The 22,344-nt window shown below is 52.4% G+C and overlaps 1 protein-coding gene across 7 annotated transcripts in view; it reads left to right on the top strand.

Moving 5' to 3' along the window:
- Positions 1-2,364: 2,364 nt before the first annotated feature.
- CA5A (carbonic anhydrase 5A) overlaps positions 2,365-22,344 on the top strand; it is a 48,547-nt gene continuing 28,567 nt past the window's right edge. For 4 of the 7 annotated variants that reach the window (XR_002735072.3, XM_023228858.3, XM_023228854.3 and 1 more), the window contains exons 1-2: positions 2,393-2,924; positions 3,032-3,229. Coding sequence is in view for 6 of the 7 variants with exons in the window: in XM_023228858.3 (XP_023084626.2) it covers positions 2,846-2,924; positions 3,032-3,229 (277 nt within the window). In the remaining variant the exon portion in view is untranslated. Of the gene's footprint in view, positions 2,925-3,031; positions 3,230-22,344 lie in introns of all 7 variants that reach the window. The other 3 variants (XM_023228860.3, XM_023228857.3, XM_023228856.3) reach the window with 3 other exon arrangements.

Raw genomic sequence — 22,344 nt, 5'->3', positions numbered from 1 at the left:
GAGGACTTTTTAACATTGACAAGTAGAAAAGATGCGATTTTAGAACAAACATTCTTCTGCAATTCTGCAATCTTTTTTTTTGTTTGTTTGTTTTGAGACAGAGTCTCGCTCTGTCACCCAGGCTGGAGGGCAGTGGCAAGATCTTGGCTCACTGCAAGCTCTGCCTCCTGGGTTCACGCCATTCTCCTGCCTCAGCCTCCCGAGTAGCTGGGACTACAGGCGCCCGCCACCACGCCTGGCAAATTTTTTGTATTTTTAGTAGAGACTGGGTTTCACCATGTTAGCCAAGATGGTCTGGATCTCCTGAACTCGTGATCCTCCTGCTTCGGCCTCCCAAAGTGCTGAGATTACAGGCGTGAGCCACCGCACCCGGCCGATTCTGCACTTTTTAACTTAAACATGTATTATACATTCTACTGACCTCTGATGGTTTACTTATTTAATAACAGTTTAAAAATTTTTCATGTTCATTAAAGAACAAAACACAGCAATGCGATAACCATTCAACTCGGCTGGAGAAGCATTTCCAACAGGGCTATACATCTTTTTTTTTTTTTTTTTTTGAGACTGAGTTTGCTTTTGTCATCCAGGCTGGAGTGCAATGGCGCCATCTCTGCTCACTGCAATCTCCGCCTCCCAGGTTCAAGTCATTCTCCTGCCTCAATCTCCCAGGTAGCTGGGATTACAGGCACGAGCCACTGCACCTGGCTAATTTTTGCATTATTAGTAGAGACAGGATTTTAGCATGTTGGTCAGGCTGGTCTCAAACTTCTGACCTCAGGTGATCCACCCACCTCGGCCTCCCAAAGTGCTGGGATTATAGGCGTGAGCCACCACGCCCAGCCAGAGCTATCCATCTTTATCCTTGTTTTCTAGACTTCTGCTGGACACACCCTTTGACCCAGCAATTCTGTGGTTAGGAGTTTGTAAGAAAAAAATAATCCAGATGAGATACAGAGAAAGAACAGCAACTTCATCACAGCTTTAACTGCAAGAAGTTGGAAATAACCTAAATATCATCACCAAATAATGGATTTTAAAAATTGTGTCATAATTGTACAATGTAAATGTATCACCATTAAAAATAATTGTGTATTTTTTTTTATTGACAAAATGAGTTCACAATGTTAAATGAAAAAAGGCAATTTAAAAGATAATATACACAGTAAAAACCTTGTTCATTAAAATAAAAAATCCTCACCTGGTGTGGTGGTACACACCTCTAATCCCAGCACTTTGGGAGATGCCTGACTCACTTTGGGAGAGGCAGGAGAATTGCTTGAGGCCAGGAGTTTGAGACCAGCCTGGGCAACATAGTGGGACCTTGTCTCTACAAAAAATGAAAAAGTAAGCCAGGCATGGTGGTGTTTACCTGTAGTCCCAGCTGCTCGGGAGGCTGAGGTGGGAGGATCACTTCAGCCTGGGTGTTCGAGGCTGTTGTGATTGGCACCACTGCACTCCAGCCTGGGCGGCACAGTGAGACCTGATCTCAAAAAAAGACTATTCCGGGGCCGGGCACGGTGGCTCAAGCCTGTAATCCCAACACTTTGGGAGGCCGAGATAGGCGGATCACGAGGTCAGGAGATCGAGACCATCCTGGCTAACACGGTGAAACCCCATCTCTACTAAAATATACAAAAAACTAGCCGGGCGAGGTGGCGGGCGTCTGTAGTCCCAGCTACTCGGGAGGCTGAGGCAGGAGAATGGCATGAACCCGGGAGGCGGAGCTTGCAGTGAGCCGAGATGGCGCCACTGCACTCCAGCCTGGGCGACAGAGCAAGACTCTATCTCAAAAAAAAAAAAAAGACTATTCCATTTAATTCCCTTTAAGAACCTAAGCCGGTTTAGCTCAGGCCTGTGAAGGTGAGGACAGGAGCCGCAGGGCACGCCAGGCCTCTGGGGTGATGTCCACAGACAAGGGGACTCTGTAGACTCTGTATTTGGAAGCTGCTCTCAGGTTTCGAGAGCAGGATATCCCAAGGAGCCTTCAGACCCTGTCTCTTAAAGAAAAAAAAACAATCCAGCTGTCTTCGAATGAGGCTTTGCACAGAGAATAGGCGGGGCGGACACACACCGTGGGGTGCGATCATGGGCAGCTGCTGCTTCACTCATAAACATTTCTGCTTCTTTTTTTGGAGACAGAGTCTCTGTCGCCCAGGCTGGAGTGCAATGGCGTGATCTCGGCTCACTGCAACCTCCACCTCCTGGGTTCACGCCATTCTCCTGCCTCAGCCTCCCGAGTAGCTGGGATTACAGGCACCTGCCACCACACCCAGCTAATTTTTATATTTTCATTGAAGATGGGATTTCACCATGTTGGTCAGGCTGATTTCAAACTCCTGAGCTCAGGTGACCTGCCCGCCTTGCCTCCCAAAGTGGTGGGATTACAGGCGTGAGCCACTGTTCCTGGCCTCTCAACTGTTTTTGATTAGTGGCTCTTACTTTAAAAAGGACAATTGAAGCAGTTTGAAACGAGCCTCGAGGAAGTGGGTAGAGGGGCTGTCACTCTGCTTAGTTTTCTCCACGCCGCGGGTTTCACTTCCTCTTTGCCAGAGGGCTTGGAGGGTAAGACTTCCAAAGTAGCTCCAGTTTCCACAGGACCCATTAGGTGGGATTCCTGTGAGTAGGAAGGGAGGTTTCAAAGCCTTCCGGAGAGACAAGAGCCCCACTGCACTCAGCCTGCCTTCCGGACAGCGCCCTCCTCCGTCCACCTGCCCTCCCCAAGGTCTCTCCGTACTTCTGGCCACTCTGTGATGACGGCAACACAGAAGTCAAAAACCCATCAACACGGGCGGCACGGGCCGAGAGGGAGTTGCTTCCGGGTTGGAAAGAAAGTCCCCAGGTGATGCGGAAAAGAGAGGAGGAGGCGAACACCCTGCGGGCGCATGTCCAGCTGCCCAGGGGCCCCCACGTGCCAGTTTCCCGTGAGCCAAGACCTGTGGGGTCTCGTGCGGCCGGGTTTCCGCCCTGTCCGTCCAAAACACAGGATGAAACTGATGCCTCACTCAGGTCTCCTTCTCTCTCCCCGCAGTGCACCCACTCCGGATGGGCCCAGTCTCCGTGCCAGGGGGCACCCGGCAGTCTCCCATCAACATCCAGTGGAGGGACAGCGTCTACGACCCCCGGCTAAAGCCACTCAGGGTCTCCTATGACGCAGTATCCTGCCTGTACGCCTGGAACACTGGCTACCTCTTCCAGGTGGAATTTGACGATGTCACCGAGGCATCAGGTAAGTGCCAGCTGGGGCTCGAGGGCTTTCTCCTCTCCTGTCGTTCTGGGAGCAGGATCGGGGTCTTCGCGGAGTAGAGGGAGGAGAGCAGGAAGGGGGAGGACACACCCGGGGATGGTGCAAAGGTTCTCGAGGGGACGGGAGCCTGGTGCTCACTTTACAGATGAGAATGCCGCCAGCACCTGCACGCACACAGGTGCACCCAGCAAAGAAAAACCCCTGCCCGCAGGGCTCGCTCTGCAGGGGTTGGAAGAGACAAGCTAAGCGAAATGCAATCGCTTTGCAAGTCGGAAGAGGAACTCAGAATGGGGTGAAGGACAGAAAGCAGTGGTGGCTGTGACGCCCACACTGGCCTTGATAATCTAGGCAGAGGCCTGCAAGGGAGTTGGGCCCACAGCAGGGCTGGGGTGTCAGGAGCCTGGAAATGAGACCACTGCAGGCTTGAGCAGGCGGTGACCTGACCAACCTTTATTTTATTTATTGAGATAGAGTCTTGCTCTGTCCTTCAGGATGGAGTGTGTGGCGCAATCTCAGCTCGCTGCAACCTCTGTCTCCTGGGTTCAAGTAATTCTTCTGCCTCAGCCTCCCGAGTAGCTGGGATTACAGGTGGCTGCCACCACGCCTGGCTAATTTTTGTATTTTTAGCAGAAAGGGGATTTTGCCATGTTGGCCAGGCTACTCTCGAACTCCTGACCTCAGGTGATCCGCCCACCTTGGCCTCCCAAAGTGCTGGGCTTACAAGCATGAGCCACCACGCCTAGCCCTGGCTGACCTTTTAAATGGACCCCCCAGCTGCTGTGAAGGACAGACTGAGGAGGCGCCTGGAGAGGAGCAGGGGTTAAATAGGAGGCGGTCCGGGGAGATGCAGGTGGGAGACGGTGGTGGAGGAACGGGGTGGGCTGGGAGGTGACTTGAGAGGTCCTGGAAGCCACCAAGCCCTTACTGGGTTCCAGCGCTTGGCCAAGGGCTTCTGCGGATCATCTCATCAAACCTTCACCATGATTCTCGGAAGTTCCAGGAGGATGCTCTGAGGTTTGAGAAGGTTCTCTCTATGCCTATTATGTTTGCATTTTTATCAGGGTGGCTGTCAGGTCCTACCTGGTGTTTTCCCAGCACCAGCTGGTGGCACTGTAAGCCGCCTTCATGCCGAACACCTGCTCTCCCTCCTGCTGCGAGTCTGGAATTGGGCCACGTGCTGGGTATCAGGTGCCTATGTGAACAGCTCCCAATAAACTCTTGGGCATTGAGTCGCTAGTGAGCTGCCCTGGTACAGAACACGTCACATGTGTTGTCGCTGCTGGTTTAGGGGAGAATTAAGTCTGTCCTGTGTGTCTCCCCTGGTGGGGACTCCAGAAGCTCCTGCCTGGAGTCCTCCAGATACAGCCCAGGCACCTCTTCGCGTGGCTGATCTCGCTCTGCGTCCTTTTGCTGAATGTAGCTTAGCTCTGAGGGTGGCTCTGTGCTGGACCCGGTGACTCTTCCTGGGGAATCATCAAACCTGGGGGCCCCGACGCAGCCGCAGCCCCACGTCCTCTCTGGCAGGCATCCCATCTGCCTCGTCCCGGGGGCGTCCCACATGTCTGCGGATCTTACTTTGAGCCAATACCCAGCCCTCGGTTGCTGGAGCATCAGGCACCCGGCTAATGTCCTCACCAAGACCTCACACAGTGGGGAGCAGGAGGTGCCAGGGGAATCCTGATACTACTAGGAGGAGGAAGGTATGTGGACGGACCCCCTTTTAAAAGCACTGCCAGGTTGGGCGAGCTGGGTCATGCCTGTAATCCCAGCACTTTGGGAAGCCGAGGTGTGTGCATCACCTGAGGTCAGAAGTTCAAGACCAGCCTGGCCAACATGGTGAAACCCCGTCTCTACTAAAAATACAAAAATTAGCCGGTGGCACACAGCTGAGGTTCCAGTTACTGGAGGGGCTGAGGCAGTAGAATCGCTTGAACCCAGGAGGTGGAGTTTGCAGTGAGCAGAGACTGAGCCACTGCACTCCAGCTTGGGCGACAGAGCGAGACTCCATCTCAAAAAAAGAAAAAAAAAAAAAACGCTGCCATCTGTGAATAGCAGCATGGCAGAAAACAGAAGCCACTAGAGAGAGTATTGCGGGACCCTCATTTTAGGTAAGAAGAAATGGAGGCTTAGAGAAGGGGCGACTGCCAAGGGTGAGTGACCCAGTGCGAGGAGCTGGCTTCCGTTCTGACTGCAGATTCTAGCCCGTCACCAACTCACTTCTCGCCAAGGGCTTCACTTGCACAACTGCAGTCTTTGAACGGTCGTGGGAGACACAAACCAGTCCCCATTTTACAGATGCGAAAAAGGAGGCTTGGGGAACTCCTTGGTCAGAGGCCACAGAGGCCTCCCAATGGGACTCTGTGCTCTGCAAAGAAGGGAATCTGGGGAGCGGGCACCCTTAAAGAATCTGCATCCAACATCCACAAACATCCAGCAGGAGGCCACCAAGAGCTGAGCTCTACGCAGAGAGGAAGCACCAACACCCTGGGTGAGTGAGGCCAAGGTCACAGTCGGTCCCCAGGAAAGCCGGCAGCCGGCCAAGGGCCCAGATGGGCCTCTGGCTCAAGCCCAGCAGAGGCTGTGTCCAGTAGGCCTTGAGGTCTGCACAGGAGGCCCGTCCCTCAACCCCCAGGGCAAGAACAAGAACTGTTGGCAGTGGCGCAGGGACATCTCTGCGGTGCTTTAAGGGCACACTTGTTATTTTTTGTTTGGCTAGTGGCAGCATGTGTGCCTTGGAATCTAGATGCTTCTGTATTCCCAAGGGAACTCAGGCTCAGGTTTTAGGCTGGAAAACAAGAAAACCGGAGATGGTAATTATCCCCCAGGATCACAAGTCAAAGCCTGCTTTAGGTCAAGAAGCTCCACCTTCGTGCCTGTCTGTGTGGCACACCCTCTCCAGAAACAGCCTCGCAACTTTCCCTGGGACCTCCCCTTCCCCACCGCACCTGGTCCTGGCGAGGATATTCACATCAGTGAATAAAATGCTAATTTTAGTGGGGGGCTGACAGTTCTCACACACCAGTGTGCATCAACATCTCCTGGAGAGTCTGTTAGAGCACACACTCCTGTTAGAGCACACACTCCTGTCAGCCCAGCCCGGGGCTCACACCTGTAACCCCAGCACTGTGATAGGCCAAGGCAGGAGGGTCACGAGACTGCATCTCTACAAAAATAAAAATAAATTAGTCAGACTTGGTGGTGCATGCCTGTGGTCCCAGCTACTTGGGAGGCTGAAGCAGGAGGCGTAAGCCCAAGAGGTTGAGGCTGCAGTAACCTGGGATTGTGCCAGTTAACTCCAGCCTGGGCAACACAGCGAGATCCTGTCTCTGAAAACACACACACACACAAAAGAACACAACCTGTGCTTCCTCTAGACATTCTGACTTGGCAGGTGCAAGGCAGAGCCAAGAATCTCATGCCAGCAGGCTCCCAGGTGCCGCTGATCCCGACAGTCCGTGGTTTTGTAAGGGCATCTGCTGTGTTGCTGGCTCGGCCTCCATCCTCCTGCCTCCTGGGTCCAACGTTCTTGTTTTCCTTGGGAGCCCATCTCCAACTCCCATTCACGGGGTCCAGAGACAGGAGTGGGTGGGGACCTGGGTGTGGCCTCTCAACAGCCTTGTCACTGGCTGCAGCAATTGGTCCAGGCATGGGCACGTGACTCAAGACCAGCCAATGAGAGCCAAGGAGTTTTTTTTCTAGGACGTATTTAAAGAGATTATTTCCGTGGCTGGGCAAAGATCAGCTGTGCCCCACAGCAGGTGAGGGCCGTCCTGAGAAAGTGTCCACGCAGGAATGCAAAGCCAAGAAGGGGAGAAATCAAGGCCCAAGCCAATTTCAGGGCCTCTGAATATAGCTGTACCTGAAACCCAGTTAACCCCTGTACTAATAAGCCTCTTTTTAAAATCAGTTTAAGTTCCTATCACTTGCTTTCAAGAGTCCTGATACAAGCAAACAAATAAAAGTGGCCAGGTGCGGTGGCTCATGCCTGTAATCCCAAGACTTTGGGAGGCTGAGGCAGGTGGATTGCTTGAGGTCAGGAGTTTGAGACCAGCCTGGCCAACATGGTGAAAGCCCATCTCTACTAAAAAATACAAAAATTGACCGGGCATAGTGGCTTATGCCTGTAATCCCAGCACTTCGGGAGGCCGAGGCGGGTGGATCACCTGAGGTCAGGAGATCGAGATCAGTCTGACCAACATGGAGAAAACCCATCTCTACTAAAAATACAAAAGTAGCCAGGCATGGTGGTGCATGCCTGTAATCCCAGCTACTCGGAAGGCTGAGGCAGGAGAATTGCTTGAACCTGGTAGGCAGAGGTTGCAGTGAGCCAAGATTGTGCCTTCACACTCCAGTCTGGGTGACAAGAGTGAAACCCGGTCTCAAAAAAAAAAGTAAAAATACAAAAATTAGCTAGGTGTGGTGGCAAGCACCTGTAACCCCAGATACTGGGGAGGCTGAGGCAGGAGAATCACTTGAACCTGGGAGGTGGACGTTGTGAGTCGAGATCACATCACTACACTCTAGCCTGAGCAACAAAGTGAGACTTAGTCTCAAAACTAAAATAAAATAAAATAAAAGTGACTAAATTGGCCAGGCACAGTAGCTCACACCTGTAATCCCAGCACTTTGGGAGGCAGAAGCGGGTGGATCACCTGAGGTCAGGAGTTTGAGACCAGCCTGGCCAACATGGGTAAACCTTGTCTCTACTAAAAATACAAAAATTAACCAAGTGTGGTGGTGCACACCTGTAGTCCCAGCTACTGAGGAGGCTGAGGCAGGAGAATTGCTTGGACCCAGGAGGCGGAGGTTGCAGTGAGCTGAGATCGCATCACTGCACTCCAGCCTGGGCGACAGAGTGAGACATTGTCTCAAAAAAAACAAAAAAACAAACAAACAAAAAAAAAACAGCGACTAAACTGAGAGCGAAGAAATGGAAAGGAGAGAACAGGAGGATCGTCAGTTTTAATCCTTTTACTGTGTGCTCAAATGTAATTTGGCTGCAGGTGGGGTCTATGCAGACCCCGGGCGAGGGGCGAGTTGGCTCTGGCCTGTTTAACTGCACCTGTGCCGACTGCAGCTCAGCCTTGTCCTCACTCTGTGAGTCAGCCTTGTCCTTGGGGAAGTTGGGCCTGGTGCAGCTTTCAGAAGTGGTCCCAGGTAAGCCCAGCCCTCCTGAGTCCATGGGTGGGGAATGCTGGTACAGGCCTAGCAGCTGGCTTTCCGGGGCTGGGTGGAGGGACAAAAGCGGGCATGTGTGGTGTTCGCCACTTTCCGTGGTGCAAACACTCCTGCACGGCCGAGTTCAAGATTCCAAGGTACAGTCACTGATGGTGGAGTTGGGAAGAGATTTGCAGAGTCAGCTCCAGAGTCAGCATGAGCCATCTCCCACTCGCCACTGCCCCCTGCCTTCCTCCCTCTTGTCCCTGCAGCCTGGGATCTCACTGCTGCTCTCCAAGCGAGGAATTCCGTGAAGACTTCTTAAGACTTCTTTTTGGTTGTACCTGGCAGAACCCCACCTCAAACTGGCATAAGCAAAGAAGGGGGAGATTTGCTGGCTCTGATCCTAAAGAGTCCGGGCTGCAACCGGGTGCAGGGGTCGATGACTGCCAGGGCTCTGAGTGCTCCCCCAGTCTCTGCTTTCCTCCGAGTGCTCCCCCAGGCTCCGCTGTCCTCCGAATGCTCCCCCAGGCTCCACTGTCCTCTGAGAGCTCCCCCAGGCTCCGCTTTCCTCCGAGTGCTCCCCCAGGCTCCCCTTTCCTCCGAGTGCTCCCCAGACCCTACTTTCCTGAGTGCTCCCCCAGTCTCTGCTTTCCTCTGAGGGCTCCCCCAGGCTCTGCTTTCCCCAGGGGACACTCATGGGGGTTCCCCGATGGGGTGAAGGTGGCCGCCCGAGGCTATGACTTGGCCTCCAGTGGAGCGATGTCTCCTCTTTCCCGGCAGTTCCAGCCACCATCCCAGGGCTGATTCTCAGGGGCCCGGCTTTGGCTGCTTGTCTGGCCAGCCCAAGGGTGACCCTGCCCGGAGCAAGGTGTGTTCGGAGAGTGGAGAGCAGCACTCCCGCAGGACAGCTGAGGATGCTGTTCCCAGAGTGAGGATGGGGCACCCTCCTCACTGGACGTGCACCCTTGCTGTGGACCCCAAGCTGACCTCGGCCCCTCCCTGGCTCGGTAGCTCTCAGGTCCAAGGCCACTGCTGCTGTCTGTCTCCCAGGGTCAGCCTCTGACCTTGTCCTGACCTCACTTTTGGCTTCTCCACCGGCTTCACATCTGCTCAAAGGATCTCGCTGCTTCCTGCCACAGACCAAAAGAAGGATCCGGTGTCTCTCCCAGGCCATGGAAATGAGCTGGGTCATCCCTCCCTTGGCTCCCATCCACACGGGCCAATCTGGTTTCACTTTATTTGTCATTTTCTCCGAAACCCAGTTTCCTTTTTCTTTCTCTCCTACTCAGCTTCACATGCTCTCGGTCCCCTCCGCATCTCTGCAGCCGATTTTTCCAGGTTCTTGGTCCTCTGCTTCGCAGATTTTCTGTCCTCTTTGTTCACCCGGATTGGGAATCAGGAGCCTGCGGGGACAGAGGGAATGAGAACCTCAGATGAAGGACAGGTAGGGCTAGAGAAAGGTTTTTAGAGAGAAACAGAGAAGAATAAGACAAAAACACAGCAAACCCTGGATGGAAGGAGGGGCAGTGCTGGTGAGAGGAAAGGAAGGGAGCAGATGAGGTGCAGACAACTGTGCACAGACAGGCTCCGGAGGCCTGGACCACACCGTGGCAGGGCCAGAAACAAAGCGAAATAAATGGAGAGGCCAAGGAAATTTCCATCTGCAGACACTGCCGGCAGTTTTCCTAGGAGCTGGGGGTGCCAGCACTTGGAGGGAGCGCAGGCCAAGGACGATGAGTAACAGAGGTGGCGGCAAAAGCTCTTTCCAGGGAATGTGTATGGCCTTGAAGGCCAAAGAGGAAAATCTGTGGGGGACAGGGGGTGGGGAGGAGCAAAGCGGGTGGAGGAAGGAAGGGGGAGAGGAGAGGTGCCAGTCACAAAGGAAAACAGCAGCCGGATCCACGTGCTGCCACACTGTGCCTGTCCCACCTCGAGTGCCCTCACAGAGAGCTCAGCTCATTCCCTAAAGGTGCGGGAGGGCCCAGCTCATTGGGCAGGGCTGTGTGAAGTGTTTGGCACCGTTCTGGGAGAATTAAGCATTTAGTAGACAATAGCTTCCTTCAAAATAAATCCAAACGAGGCCTGAGAGGCCGGGGTTGGGGGGTGGGTGCCTACCGGGCTGTCCCCGCGAGAGGAGGAGGCTCTAGGAACATTTTGGCGCCTCTGGTGGGACACAAATTGGCAGCTCCAAGATGAGAGGCAGGGGAAGAGTGAATTCCTTGGAGGGGAATCCTGGCACTGTCAGGACTGGGACTGTGGCTGTGCGGTTCAAGGAAGACCCCTCAACTGAGATGAAAGGATGTGACCATCATGCTTATATCCTGGGAAAGTTATTTGTCATTGCAAATTCATAAACTGGCAGTCTAGCTCCTAAAACGACTACGTGTGTGCATGCGTGTTTGTGTTTTCCTGTGCATGTGTGCACTGTGTGCATACATGTGTGTATACATGTGTGCATGTGTGTTCCTGTGCATGTGTGTGCATGTGTTCATTTGTGTTTGTGTGCGTGTATGCACATGTGCACTGTGTGAGCACGTGTGTATACATGTGTGCATGTGTGTTCGTGTGTGCACATGTGTCGTGTGCGTGTGTGCACACGTGTGTTTTCATCTCCATTCTATATGTAGCTCCTGTTCCTTCCCTCAGGCCTGGGTGTGAATATTTTGGGGGAAGTTAGGTAGAAGTCAGTGTCCAGTCTCTCTGCAGATGTTTTCTCTGCTTTTTTGGTCCTCGAGACTGAAAAATGAAAATGTACCAAGCAGCTTCCAAAGTTTACCTGTTAGAGATTTGGCCACTGGGGAGCCACTGTTCCTGTTCTTGCTCAATTCCAATTCCAAATTCCCAGGGCAGTGACTCTGATTGGCCCAGCCCTGCACTAATTAGGAGTGGGACTGAGGAAGGGGCTCCAATTGGTCCAGCATGGTTTGAGTGCCCATCCCTCTCCAATCAGCTGTGGCCAGGGGTGGGATCATGTTGGACGAAATGTCAGGCAGTGGAGCCACTACTGTTATCATTTGGATCCAGAAGCCCATTTCTAATCATCCAGCTTCCCGGATGCTTCCCAGGTGCACGGTGACCCCTGTGTGCTGTGTGGTCTTTTATAGGGACAAAGGATCAATCAAGACAGGGAAACCCCTGCTCCCAAGGAGCTTGTGTTCTTGTGGGATAAGAAAATTAGTAAACATTAATTAGTAAATAGGTACTTCTCTATGCAAGTTTACAGAAAAATAAACAAATATGTACATAAGAAAGAAGATGGTTTTGGATAGCAATAAGTGCTATGATGAAAATGAAACCAGGTGATGGGCCAGAGATGACTCCACTGAGGGAGGTTTGAGCGTTACACAACATGGTCAGAAAAGACCCCGCTGGACCCAAGTCCCAGCTGGTAAGAAAGTGTCAGCTTCGTGACAGTGGGGAGAAGCATTCCCGCATCACCGTTTTAAAATACGAGCATCCTAAATATTACACAAACCATACTTATGCTAAATATTTGGGATCTACACTAAAAATGTGTTGCTTTCTTCGCAATTCAAACTTCACTGGGCGTCCTGTGTCTTCTCTGAGGACTATTCGCTAACTGAAGCTGCAAGTCCAAGGGCCTGGGCAGAAACAAGCCTGGCAGGTTCAGGGAACAGGCAGAGTGGCTGAGTGTGGGAGAGTGTGGAGGGAGTGGACTGAGGATGCCGAGAGGGCTTATGCCCGCGGGTCAGTCTTTGTGGTAATATTCACAGGCCAGGGATGTAATTTATTTATTTATTTTTATTTTTATTTTTATTTTTTTGAGACGAGGCCTTGCTCTGTGTCCCAAGCTGAAGCACAGTGGCGTGATCTCAGCTCACTGCAGCCTCCACCTCCCGGATTCAAATGACTCTCCTGCCTCAGCCTCCCAAGTAGCTGGGATTACAGGCATCTGCCACCGTGCCCAGCTAATTTTTGTATTTTTAGTAGAGACAGGGTTTTGCCGTGTTGGCCAGGTTGGTCTCGAACTCCTGACCTCAGGTGATCTGCCCACCTTGGCCTCCCAAAGTGTTGAGATTACAGGTGTGAGCCACCATGCACGGCCTAGGGATGTAATTTAGCAAGCAGCTGTTTTATATGGTTTGTCTGTGTCCCCAGCAAATCTCATCTTGAATTGTAGCAGTTCCCCCATACTGTTCTCGTGGTGGTGATTAAGTCTCACAAGATCTGATGGGTTTTTTGTTTGTTTGTTTGTTTGTTGTTCATTTGTTTGTTTTTTGTGACAGTCTCGCTCTGTCACCCAGGCTGGAGTGCAGTGGTGTGATCTCGGCTCACTGCAACCTCTGCCTCCCGGGTACAAGTGATTCTCCCGCCTCAGCCTCCTGAGTAGCTGGGATTACAGGTGTGTGCTACCATGCCTGGCTAATTTTTGTAGTTTTAGTAGAGATGGGGTTTCACCATGTGGGCCAGGTTAGTCTTGAACTCCCGACCTCAAGCTATCCACCCACCTCAGCCTCCCAAAATGCCGGGATTACAGGTGTGAGCCACTGCACCCTGCCAATCTGATTTTTTTTTTTTTTTTTTTTTTTTGAGACGGAGTCTCGCTCTGTCACCCAGGCTGGAGTGCAGTGGTGCAATCTTAGCTCGCTGCAAGCTCCGCCTCCTGGGTTCATGCCATTCTCCTGCCTCAGCCTCCCGACTAACCCCCTTCTCTTAGTTCTCACTCTCTCTTACCTGCCGCCATGCAAGACATGACTTTCGCCTTCTGCCATGATTGTGAGGCCTCCCCAGCCATGTGGGACTGAGTCCATTCAAACTCTTTTTCTTTGTAAATATCCTAGTCTTCGGTATGGCTTTATCAGCAACATGAAAACAGACTAATACACTGTTGTTACTTATTAAATGTTACTGTGGCTTATTTTGAAAAAAACAAAAAAAAGAAAAGCTTGCCAAATACATGTGGTTATGGGAAGGGACCAGAAAGTTACACTGGGAGTAAAAATATCAGTAACTATGTTTACTGGGTGGTGACAGCATAAACAATAGTTTTACCTTCTTTTTTTTTTTTTTTTTGGAGACAGGATCTTGCTCTGTCGCCCAGGCTGCAGTCAGTGGTGCAATCACAGCCCACTGCAGCCTCGACTTCCTGAGATCAATTGATCCTCCCAGCTCAGCCTCTTGAGTAGCTGTGTCTACAGGTGTGAGCTACCAAAAAAAAAAAATTATTTTTGACACAGGATCTGGCCCTGTTGCCCAGGCTGACATGCATCTGGGCTCACTGCAAGCTTCTCCTGAGCTCAAACCATCCTCTCACCTTAGCCTCCCAAGTAGCTGGGACTACAGGCTCACTCCACCACACCCAGCCCCGTTTTTCCTCGGTAAACGTCATTCTACAGTACTGTGGGTACATCACTTTTTCAATATGAAGTTTTCTTTGGAAGTTTATGAATCCAGTTTGGGCCTTGGAGGAAAGCAGTCAGTGATAGAAATTTTGTGACTCTGAGTGAGTCTGGTGGAGCTTCTAATTGTAGATTGTTTCCCAGGGACCGCTGCAGACACAAAGCCCTGACTGCAGACCCCGGGTGACAAAAGTGATCAAAGGTGACTGAGGTCGGACGTGCCCTGCAGTGCGAGTTGAGGTTTCATAGAGGCTCGTTCAGTGGCTCCCGGGGCAGTTGTGCGGATAAAGGGGGCCACGTCTGTGAAGCGCTCAGGATGGAGCTGGTGGTGGGGCGGCCACGCTGGCCACGTCGCTCACACCCCGCACCGTCACCTCGGTGCCCTGCGTTTTCCTTGGCTCCTCTGTGGATTAATTCTCATTCTGAGGACAAGGGAAGCCGAGGTTTCATCTCAGGTCTGTTCCCGGCTCATTGCTGCGCTTCTCTGTGCCCGTCCCCTCCCCTGACAAGGGGAATGAGAGCCCTGCCCGGGGAAGCACTCTGGGGACGGTGGCCCGCGACTCCAGCCCAGCCCCTCCCACGCCCAGCCGCCAGCCACGCTGAGGTCCTGACCACCTTGTGGACCGCCGGGTCCTCCAGCCCCACACCCACCCCTGCGTCCTCCCTCCTGCTCTTCCCTGGTTCCCTCGTGTTGCTCTGTGCCAGCAGCTGAGCCCCCATGCCCACCCACTGCAACTGCACCTTCCCTCCCCCTCCCTCCTGGCTTCCCTGCTGCGTTGCTCCCCTGCAGAGGCCAGTGAGTGGCCCTAGCTGTGTTCAGACGGCTCTGTGCCTCCTCCTCCCACCCCAGCTCCTCAGCCTTGGAGACAGACGGGGTGCCGCGGGGCTGAAGGGTACTCCGAGCTCGTGGGGCTGGGGGTCCGCATCTGCACCTGCCGCGTGGTTACGCCCACTGAGCGTCTGGGTCCATTTGCCATCGCCCCACCCCTCAGTGCTGCGGGCGGTTGCCTGACAAAATGCTGCACTTAATAGAACTCACTGTGGACGCAGGAGATAGACGGTGATGAGCTCAGGACCAGCCGGCAACCCCGTCAGGCGATAATGCCCACCGTGGTCACCCATGACTTCCTCTCACCACTGCTTGGAGCTCCTGCCAAGCCACAGGCAACAAATGGACATTTCTGCTCCATACGAGAAGCTCCCATTGTGAATCTGTGACGTGGCTGCCGTTTTCTCTCAGCAAATATTGAGCAAACCCTGACTGTGCCAGGTGATGTGCTGGGTCCAAAAACCTTCCCAGAAGCAGCCCTGGCACTCACGGAGATCCAGCGAGGAAGTCCAGGAAAAGGTCACTGGGGAGAAAAACGACCTCAAGCACAGTGGATGAATGTGCTGCCGTAGCTCCCCACGCCTCTCGTGGTGGACGTCACTCACGCTTCCTGGTGCCCTCCCAGATGACCCTTCGTGAGCCACTACACACGGCTGCACCTGGCAAGAGCAAACAAGGATGATCTACTCACCAAGCCTGCAAGGCTGGTGTGTAGGACGGGCCAGCTACGCTTCCCAGGTGTGTGCAAAACCGGGGACGAGTCAGTCACCGGGAGGGTGAGGTGCTTGGGCAGTGTGGGGTGGAGGAGGACGGAGGGGAGCTGAGTGTGGACTCTTTGTATCGGAGAGGAAGGGAGGGCCATGGTGCAGAGAAAGAACAGAGATTTCAAAGGAGCTACGATGGAGACCCACGGAAGAGGAATGCTGAGGTTTTTCTGTCTGAAATGCTGAACAGACTCTAGCACATGCAGAACAGCCCACCACGGCGAGCTGCAGGATTCTTCCGGGCTTTTAACAGTGGTCTTGTAAAAAAAATTAGCCAGGCATAGTGGTCCCAGCTACTCAGGAGGCAGAGACGGGAGGATGGCTTGCGCCCAGGAGGTTGAGACTGCAGTGAGCCATGATCGCACCACTGTACTCCAGCCTGGGTGACAGAATGAGATCCTGTCTCAAAAAAAAAAAAAAAAAAAACAGACCGGAACATTCAAAACCTGTTGATGGGCAAGGTGTGGTGGCTCATACCTATAATTCCAGCACTTTGGAAGGCCAAGGCAGGCGGATCACCTGAGGTCAGGAGTTTGAGACCAGCCTGATCAACATGGCAAAACCCTGTCTCTACTAAACACACAAAAATTAGCCAGTTGTAGTGGTGCATGCCTGTAATCCCAGCTACACGGGAGGCTGAGGCAGGAGAATTGCTTGAAACTAGGAGGCTGTAAGCCGAGATTGTACCACTGCATCCAGCCTGGGTGACAGAGCGAGACTCTGTCTCAAAAAAATAAAACAAAAATCCTGTTGGGGTTTATTGGCGAAGGCCCCCCTTCCTTTCACCACCACCGGCACTGACCCCGTTGCCCCTCCAATCCCATCTCCCGCTGCCCCCGACAGCGTCTCTGCCGGCTGGTGCTTCCACCTGTTCTGTCGTGGTGGCTGCTGTCACCAGGGTCCTTTCCACTGGTCGTCCCTTTCTGCCTGCAACCGCCATTATCTTCACCTGACAAACAGAAAAACTCATCTTCAGGGCTGAAATGCCACTTCCATAGGGGTGTCCCCAGCAAGTTTACGGCCCCAAAGCCCGCGCCTTCACCTCCCAGACACACAGCTTTTTATCTCCACCACCGTCTGCCCCTCCTGGATTCCAAGCTCTGCAAGGGCAAGTCTGAGCCCACAGCCTCCTCCCTGTGTCCCCCATACTGAGTGTGGTGCCTGGCACACGGGAGAAACTCAGTGGATGTTGTCGGATGAATGAGGGACTTTTCTTCTTTTGTGCTTGCATGGCTGGCAAAGCCCCTTCTCATGGACATGAGAAGACATGTCTTCTCAAGACATATTTATCTTTCGACGTCTTTACGTGCAGGTCTTACCTTGAAACTCATGGTATCTGTTTCCGGGGCCTGCAGATCTCTGCCGTGGTGAGATGATGGCGATGGCAATGATGATAGTGATTTTATTTTATTTTACTGTTTATTTATTTATTGAGATGGAGTCTCACTCTGTCGCCCAGGCTGGAGTGCAGTGACGCGATCTCGGCTCACTGCAACCTCCACCTCCCAGGTTCAAGCGATTCTCTCACCTCCACCTCCCAAGTAGCTGGGACTATAGTCGCATGCCACCACGCCCAGCTAATTTTTGTATTTTTAGTAGAGACGGGGTTTCACCATGTTGCCCAGGCTGGTCTCAAACGTCTGACCTCAAGTGACTGCTCACCTCAGCCTCCCAAAGTGCTGGGATTCGTGAGCCACCACGCCTGGGTGATGATAGTAATTTTAATAATGACAATAACACCAGTCATAATACAAGTAAGTGGCTATCATTATTTGAGCTCTCACTGCGTGCCAGGGACTATTAGGGAGGTACTTTGTAAGCATCACAGTAGTCAGTCCTTGCCATGGGCCCCTAAAGTAGGCACCATTATCCTTTTACAAACGTCTAGTCTGGGCCACAGACCTATAAAACAACTTGCAAAGCCCCACCGTGTGAAGCCAGGATTGGGGCCCACATTTGCCTGGCTTTCCAACGAGTGCCAACATGTGATGGTCTCAGAGGCTAACTTCCAGGGAGCAGTCTAGGTTCTGTCATCACGGAGTTCTGTGGGCAGGGGCTTGCAGTGGCTGCGGCCCCCGCCTGCCTGGGGAGGTGGCACACAGAAGCCCTCAGCCGTCACCCTTTACAGCTTGGGAACCTGCATCACCTCCCAGAATGGCACCGGAAGCAGGCTGGTCCCTTGCAGCATCGTGTTATTTGAAGTTACAAGTAATTAGAACATCTCAAACTTCTCTTGTACTAATTTTAAGCCTTCAAACAACTCGTGCCTGCCAAAAGCCTGCTTATCTTGGTAAAAGCCCGGAACTACAAATAGATGGTTATTAACAGCATCTGTTGTAATAGCAGAGACAATATTCTCTGGGGCCAGCACGTCACAGCCTGGAGCTGGCCCCAAACGTCATCTGTTATTATGTTTGCAGGGTCTGGCACGCGCGGAGGCAATCATTCAATTATATCTCCATAAGCCGGTTCTGACGCACCTGCTTGCACAGGATGCTGAGGCAACAGTGGCCAGTGCTGCCCGGTGGACCAGCCCTGCTGATAGCAGAGTCTGGGGGATGGGAGCCGGCAGCTTAAAGACCCCTTTTTGTGAATGGGGCTTGCCTTTTTTTTTTTTTAATTAAGGAGAATACCCTGACATTGTATTGTCATTATAAAAAGTCACTGTAGGCTGGGCACAGTGGCTCATGCTTGTAATCCCAGTACTTTCGGAGGCTGAGGCGGCAGATCACTTGAGGTCAAGAGTTCAAGACCTCTTGACTCTTGGCCAACACGGTGAAATCCCATCTCTACTAAAAATACAAAAATTAGCTGGGCATGCTGGTGGGTGCCCATAATCCCAGCTACTTGGGAGGCAGAGGTGAGAGAATCACTTGAACTCATGAGGCGGAGGTTGCAGTGAGCCAAGATCTGGCCATTGCACTCCAGCCTAGGTGACAGAGCGAGGCTCATCTCAAAAAAAACAAAAACAAAACCAAAAATTAGCTGGGTTTAGTAACACGCGTCTGTAGTCCCAGCAACTCAGGAGACTGAGGCAGGAGAATCACTGGAACCTGGGAGGCAGAGGTTGCAGTGAGCTGAGAGCACACCACTGCACTCCAGCCTGGATGACAGAGTGAGACTCCACCTAAAAAATAAAGGTCACTTTGAGATTATTTTATCCAGGTCTGCAGCCTTAAATTGGGTCCCTAAGTTTACTGGCAAGGCAAGTAGCAGAGTTTGGCCTGAGCCCTGCTCCAAAAGCTGAGGTCTTGGACCATCAGACCCGGGGGAGGTTGCCGGGTAAACTGGGGCAGGTGACCGAACCTCTCTGCGTCTCAATTTCCTTATCTCAAAGTTGGGCTCACAGGACCTGTTCTGTAGGGCTGTTGTGAGGAGTTCATCCTGGTGGGAACATAAAGTTATCTCACAATGCCCAGCAGGAACAGGTGCCCAGTGAACACCAGCTCCTCTGCTGCACTCCTGGCATGCACCAAGCCTTCCCCATCACGACAATGACATGAGCTCATGAACAGGATGCGTGGTGCCCGGGACACGCCAGAACCTGGCCAGCGAGAGCCTTTGCCCCTTAATCCGCTGTTTCACCCCATGAAGGCTTCAGTGACTTCCAGTTGGTTGGTTTTGTTTGTTTGTTTGTTTTAGAACGCTTCCTTCAAGCGCTGTGCTAAGGACTTTGTATTTCCCATGTGACTTATGGTAATAACAGTCCTATGGTGGGGGTTAAAGGATAATCCCCACTTTACAGATGGGGAAACTGAGGCTAGGAGGGGTGCAAAAGCTGGACCTAGAGCACACAGTTTGGGAGCGGTGGCCCCAGCCTCTGAACGTGCGTGCGTCTGACACCAGACCCCACTCCTGACCCCATGCTGTGTTGTCTACAGGAAGAGCAATGAAACACGGCTTTCCAGTTTTTCAAGAAAGACGCTTGGCATTTTCTGGTGGGCGGTCTTTGCCGGGCAGGTCTAATTTTTATTTACAGTGGGATTTAAAATTTGCAGTGAGATTCCCTGTTTCACCTTGAAAGAGGCTCAAAGTGTATGAATCCCACACTAGACTGATGCTGAAGAGGCTCCTGTGGAATCCATAAGCACTGCATTTTCAATGAAAAGGCCAAGCTTTTCCTTCCGCCTGTGTGTCTTCCTGAAATGCGCGCGCCCCGCGTGGGCCACGTGGCCAGGCGCCGGGTGTCTCTCCACCGACCTGCCACCAGGGGCCGCTCCAGCCCAGCCCGAGTTTTCCATCGGCCGCTGCACCTGCTGTTCCCGAAAACGCAGTGGCCTTGCAGTTACCCTCTTAGAAGAACGAACGTTTGGCTTCCCTCCTTATTTGCGTATCACAGAGCCAGTGAGACACAGTAGCCTTTTTAGCTTTTCCCCTGAGTGTGCTTGGTCCCCAGCCCAGGGTGGCCGCTGTTTCACGCAAGTCCCTTGTTCAGGTACAGGCGTGCAGATGCCCCGAGCCAGCCTGAGGAGGCGCCGCGTGTTCCGAGGGCTTCGCGGTTCCCCTCGGGGGCAGATTGGAAAGGGCTGACTTCTCTTACTCCAATGGGTAGAGAGGCGGGGGATCCAGCCCATCAGAGGCTGCTGCAGTAAAGAATTCTGGGACAGGTTGGGCACAGTGGCTCACGCCTGTAATCCCAGCACTTTGTGAAGCCAAGGTGGGCGGATAATGAGGTCAAGAGATCAAGACCATCCTGGGCAACATGGTGAAACCCCGTCTCTACTAAAAATTAAAAAAAAAAAAAAAAAAAAGCCGGGTGTGGTGGTGTTTGTGCGCCTGTAATCCCAGCTACTTGGGAGGCTGAGGCAGGAGAATCACTTGACCCAGGAGGCAGAGGTTGCAGTGAACCGAGATCACGCCACTGCACTCCAGCCTGGGTGACAGAGTAAGACTCCGTCTCAAAAAAAAAAAAAAAAGAATTCTGGAACAGCTCGGGGTCAGGAAGGGTGAGGAGATGCCCGTGGGCTCCAGCCCTGCTGGGAAGGTGGCCTTGGGAAAGTCTTCTAGCCTCAGAGTTAGCATAGCACCTTATCCTGCAGAGGCTCAGGGCTCACAAGTCCCTTCTGGACCCAGCAGCTCCCGTTCCTGGCCCTCGTTAGTTAACCACAGTCTGGAGAGTGACTTTTCTACTAGTTTTTGTGGGTGGAGGTCCGGCAGGCATCCAGCTGTCGATGGACTTACGCAGTTGGCATTGCTCTTTTTGGGACCCTATTTATGTGCCTACGTAGAACCTAGGGTTCCTGAGCTGGGACCAAGAGAAATGTGTAGTAACTCACTTTACACAAATGAAGCTGCAGAGCCCCCCGAATGGTGTGCGATGCACAATCACCACCACTGCCATCATCAGACAACATTTTACAAAATGCTTCCTGCCTTGTCTCTATTTATCCTGCCCGCTCTTCTCATTTTACAGGTAGAGAAGCTTAAGCTCAGAGAGGCTAAGGTACTTGCCCAGGGTCGCAGAGCAAGTTAGAAGCAGAGCTAAGTTGCAAATCCAGGTCTTTAACTATTTCTATGTTCCGTGAACTTTCCTAGAAATCCCCAGCGGTTCCCAAACTGCTGTGGGAAAGGCTAGATTCCACTGCAACACACAGAGCTGCTTACCAACCGGGTGATTCAATGAATAAATCAATGAACTGACTAATCCCATTCGTTCCTGTATTCATTCATCCCGTGAGGGTTCATTGAGTGCCCTCAATGACCCTTTCCTGCAGTAAGTCAAGTTGATACAGTGATGGTCCAGACGGAAACAGCCTCTTTTTTTGTTTGTGTTTGTTTTTGTTTTGAGACGGAGTTTCACTCTTGTTGCCCAGGTTAGAGTGCAGTAGCATGATCTCAGCTCACTGCAACCTCTGCCTCCCAGGTTCAAGCAATTCTCCTGCCTCAACCTCCCAAGTAGTTGGGATTACAGGCACCTGCCACCACGCCTGGCTAATTTTTTGTATTTTTAGTAAAGATGGGGTTTCACCATGTTGGTCAGGCTGGTCTTGAACTCCTGACCTTGGGTGATCTGCCCACCTTGGCCTCCCAAAGTGCTGGGATTACTGGCGTGAACCACCATGCCCAGCCTAGAAACACCTTCTGTCCTAAGAGTGCAACTGGGTAGGACTTAACTCAGAGTCTTACAAATGGCATCTACCAGGTTGGGTCCAGTCTAATTTGTCCATGAAGCATCCATCATCCCTGCCTTCTAGGCATTTCTATTCTAGAAGAGATGATACAGACATGCATGAATTTCCATACAGTAAACTCATCATGAGTGAACCCATCCCAAGAGCGAGAGGCAGACCCCCTGGGAGGCTCCACCCTCAGCCACCAATCAATGCACTTTGGTGCCCCTGGGGCTGGTCAGCTACAAACCCCTTTTCCACCTTGGACATGGGCTGAGGCAGAAGCAAGCACAGAGCTTACCGTGCTTGCATGTTGTGGTTCTGTAAATTCCTTAGATTGTGTTTTGGAGGCCAGGCACAGTGGCTCACACCTGTAATCCCAGCACTTTGGGAGGCTGAGGCAGGCTGATCACCTGAGGTCAGGAGTTTAAGATGAGTCTGGCCAACAGGGGGAAACCCCATCTCTACTAAAAATACAAAAAAAAGGGGCTGGGCGCTGTGGCTCAAGCCTGTAATCCCAGCACTTTGGGAGGCCGAGACGGGCGGATCACGAGGTCGGGAGATCGAGACCATCCTGGCTAACACGGTGAAACCCCGTCTCTACTAAAAAAATACAAAAAAACTAGCCGGGCAAGGTGGCGGGCGCCTGTAGTCCCAGCTACTCGGGAGGCTGAGGCAGGAGAATGGCGTGAACCCGGGAGGCGGAGCTTGCAGTGAGCTGAGATCCGGCCACTGCACTCCAGCCTGGGCGACAGAGCGAGACTCCGTCTCAAAATAAATAAATAAATAAATAAAAATACAAAAAAGAAAAAAAAAAGCCAGGCTTGGTGGCAGGTGCCTTAATCCCAGCTACTCTGGAGGCTGAGGCAGGAGA

This window comes from Piliocolobus tephrosceles, chromosome 17 (genome assembly GCF_002776525.5).
Source record: "Piliocolobus tephrosceles isolate RC106 chromosome 17, ASM277652v3, whole genome shotgun sequence".
Lineage (NCBI taxonomy): Eukaryota > Metazoa > Chordata > Mammalia > Primates > Cercopithecidae > Piliocolobus > Piliocolobus tephrosceles.
Note: the sequence above shows the minus strand (reverse complement) of the source record. Positions and strands in the feature narration are given on the sequence as shown.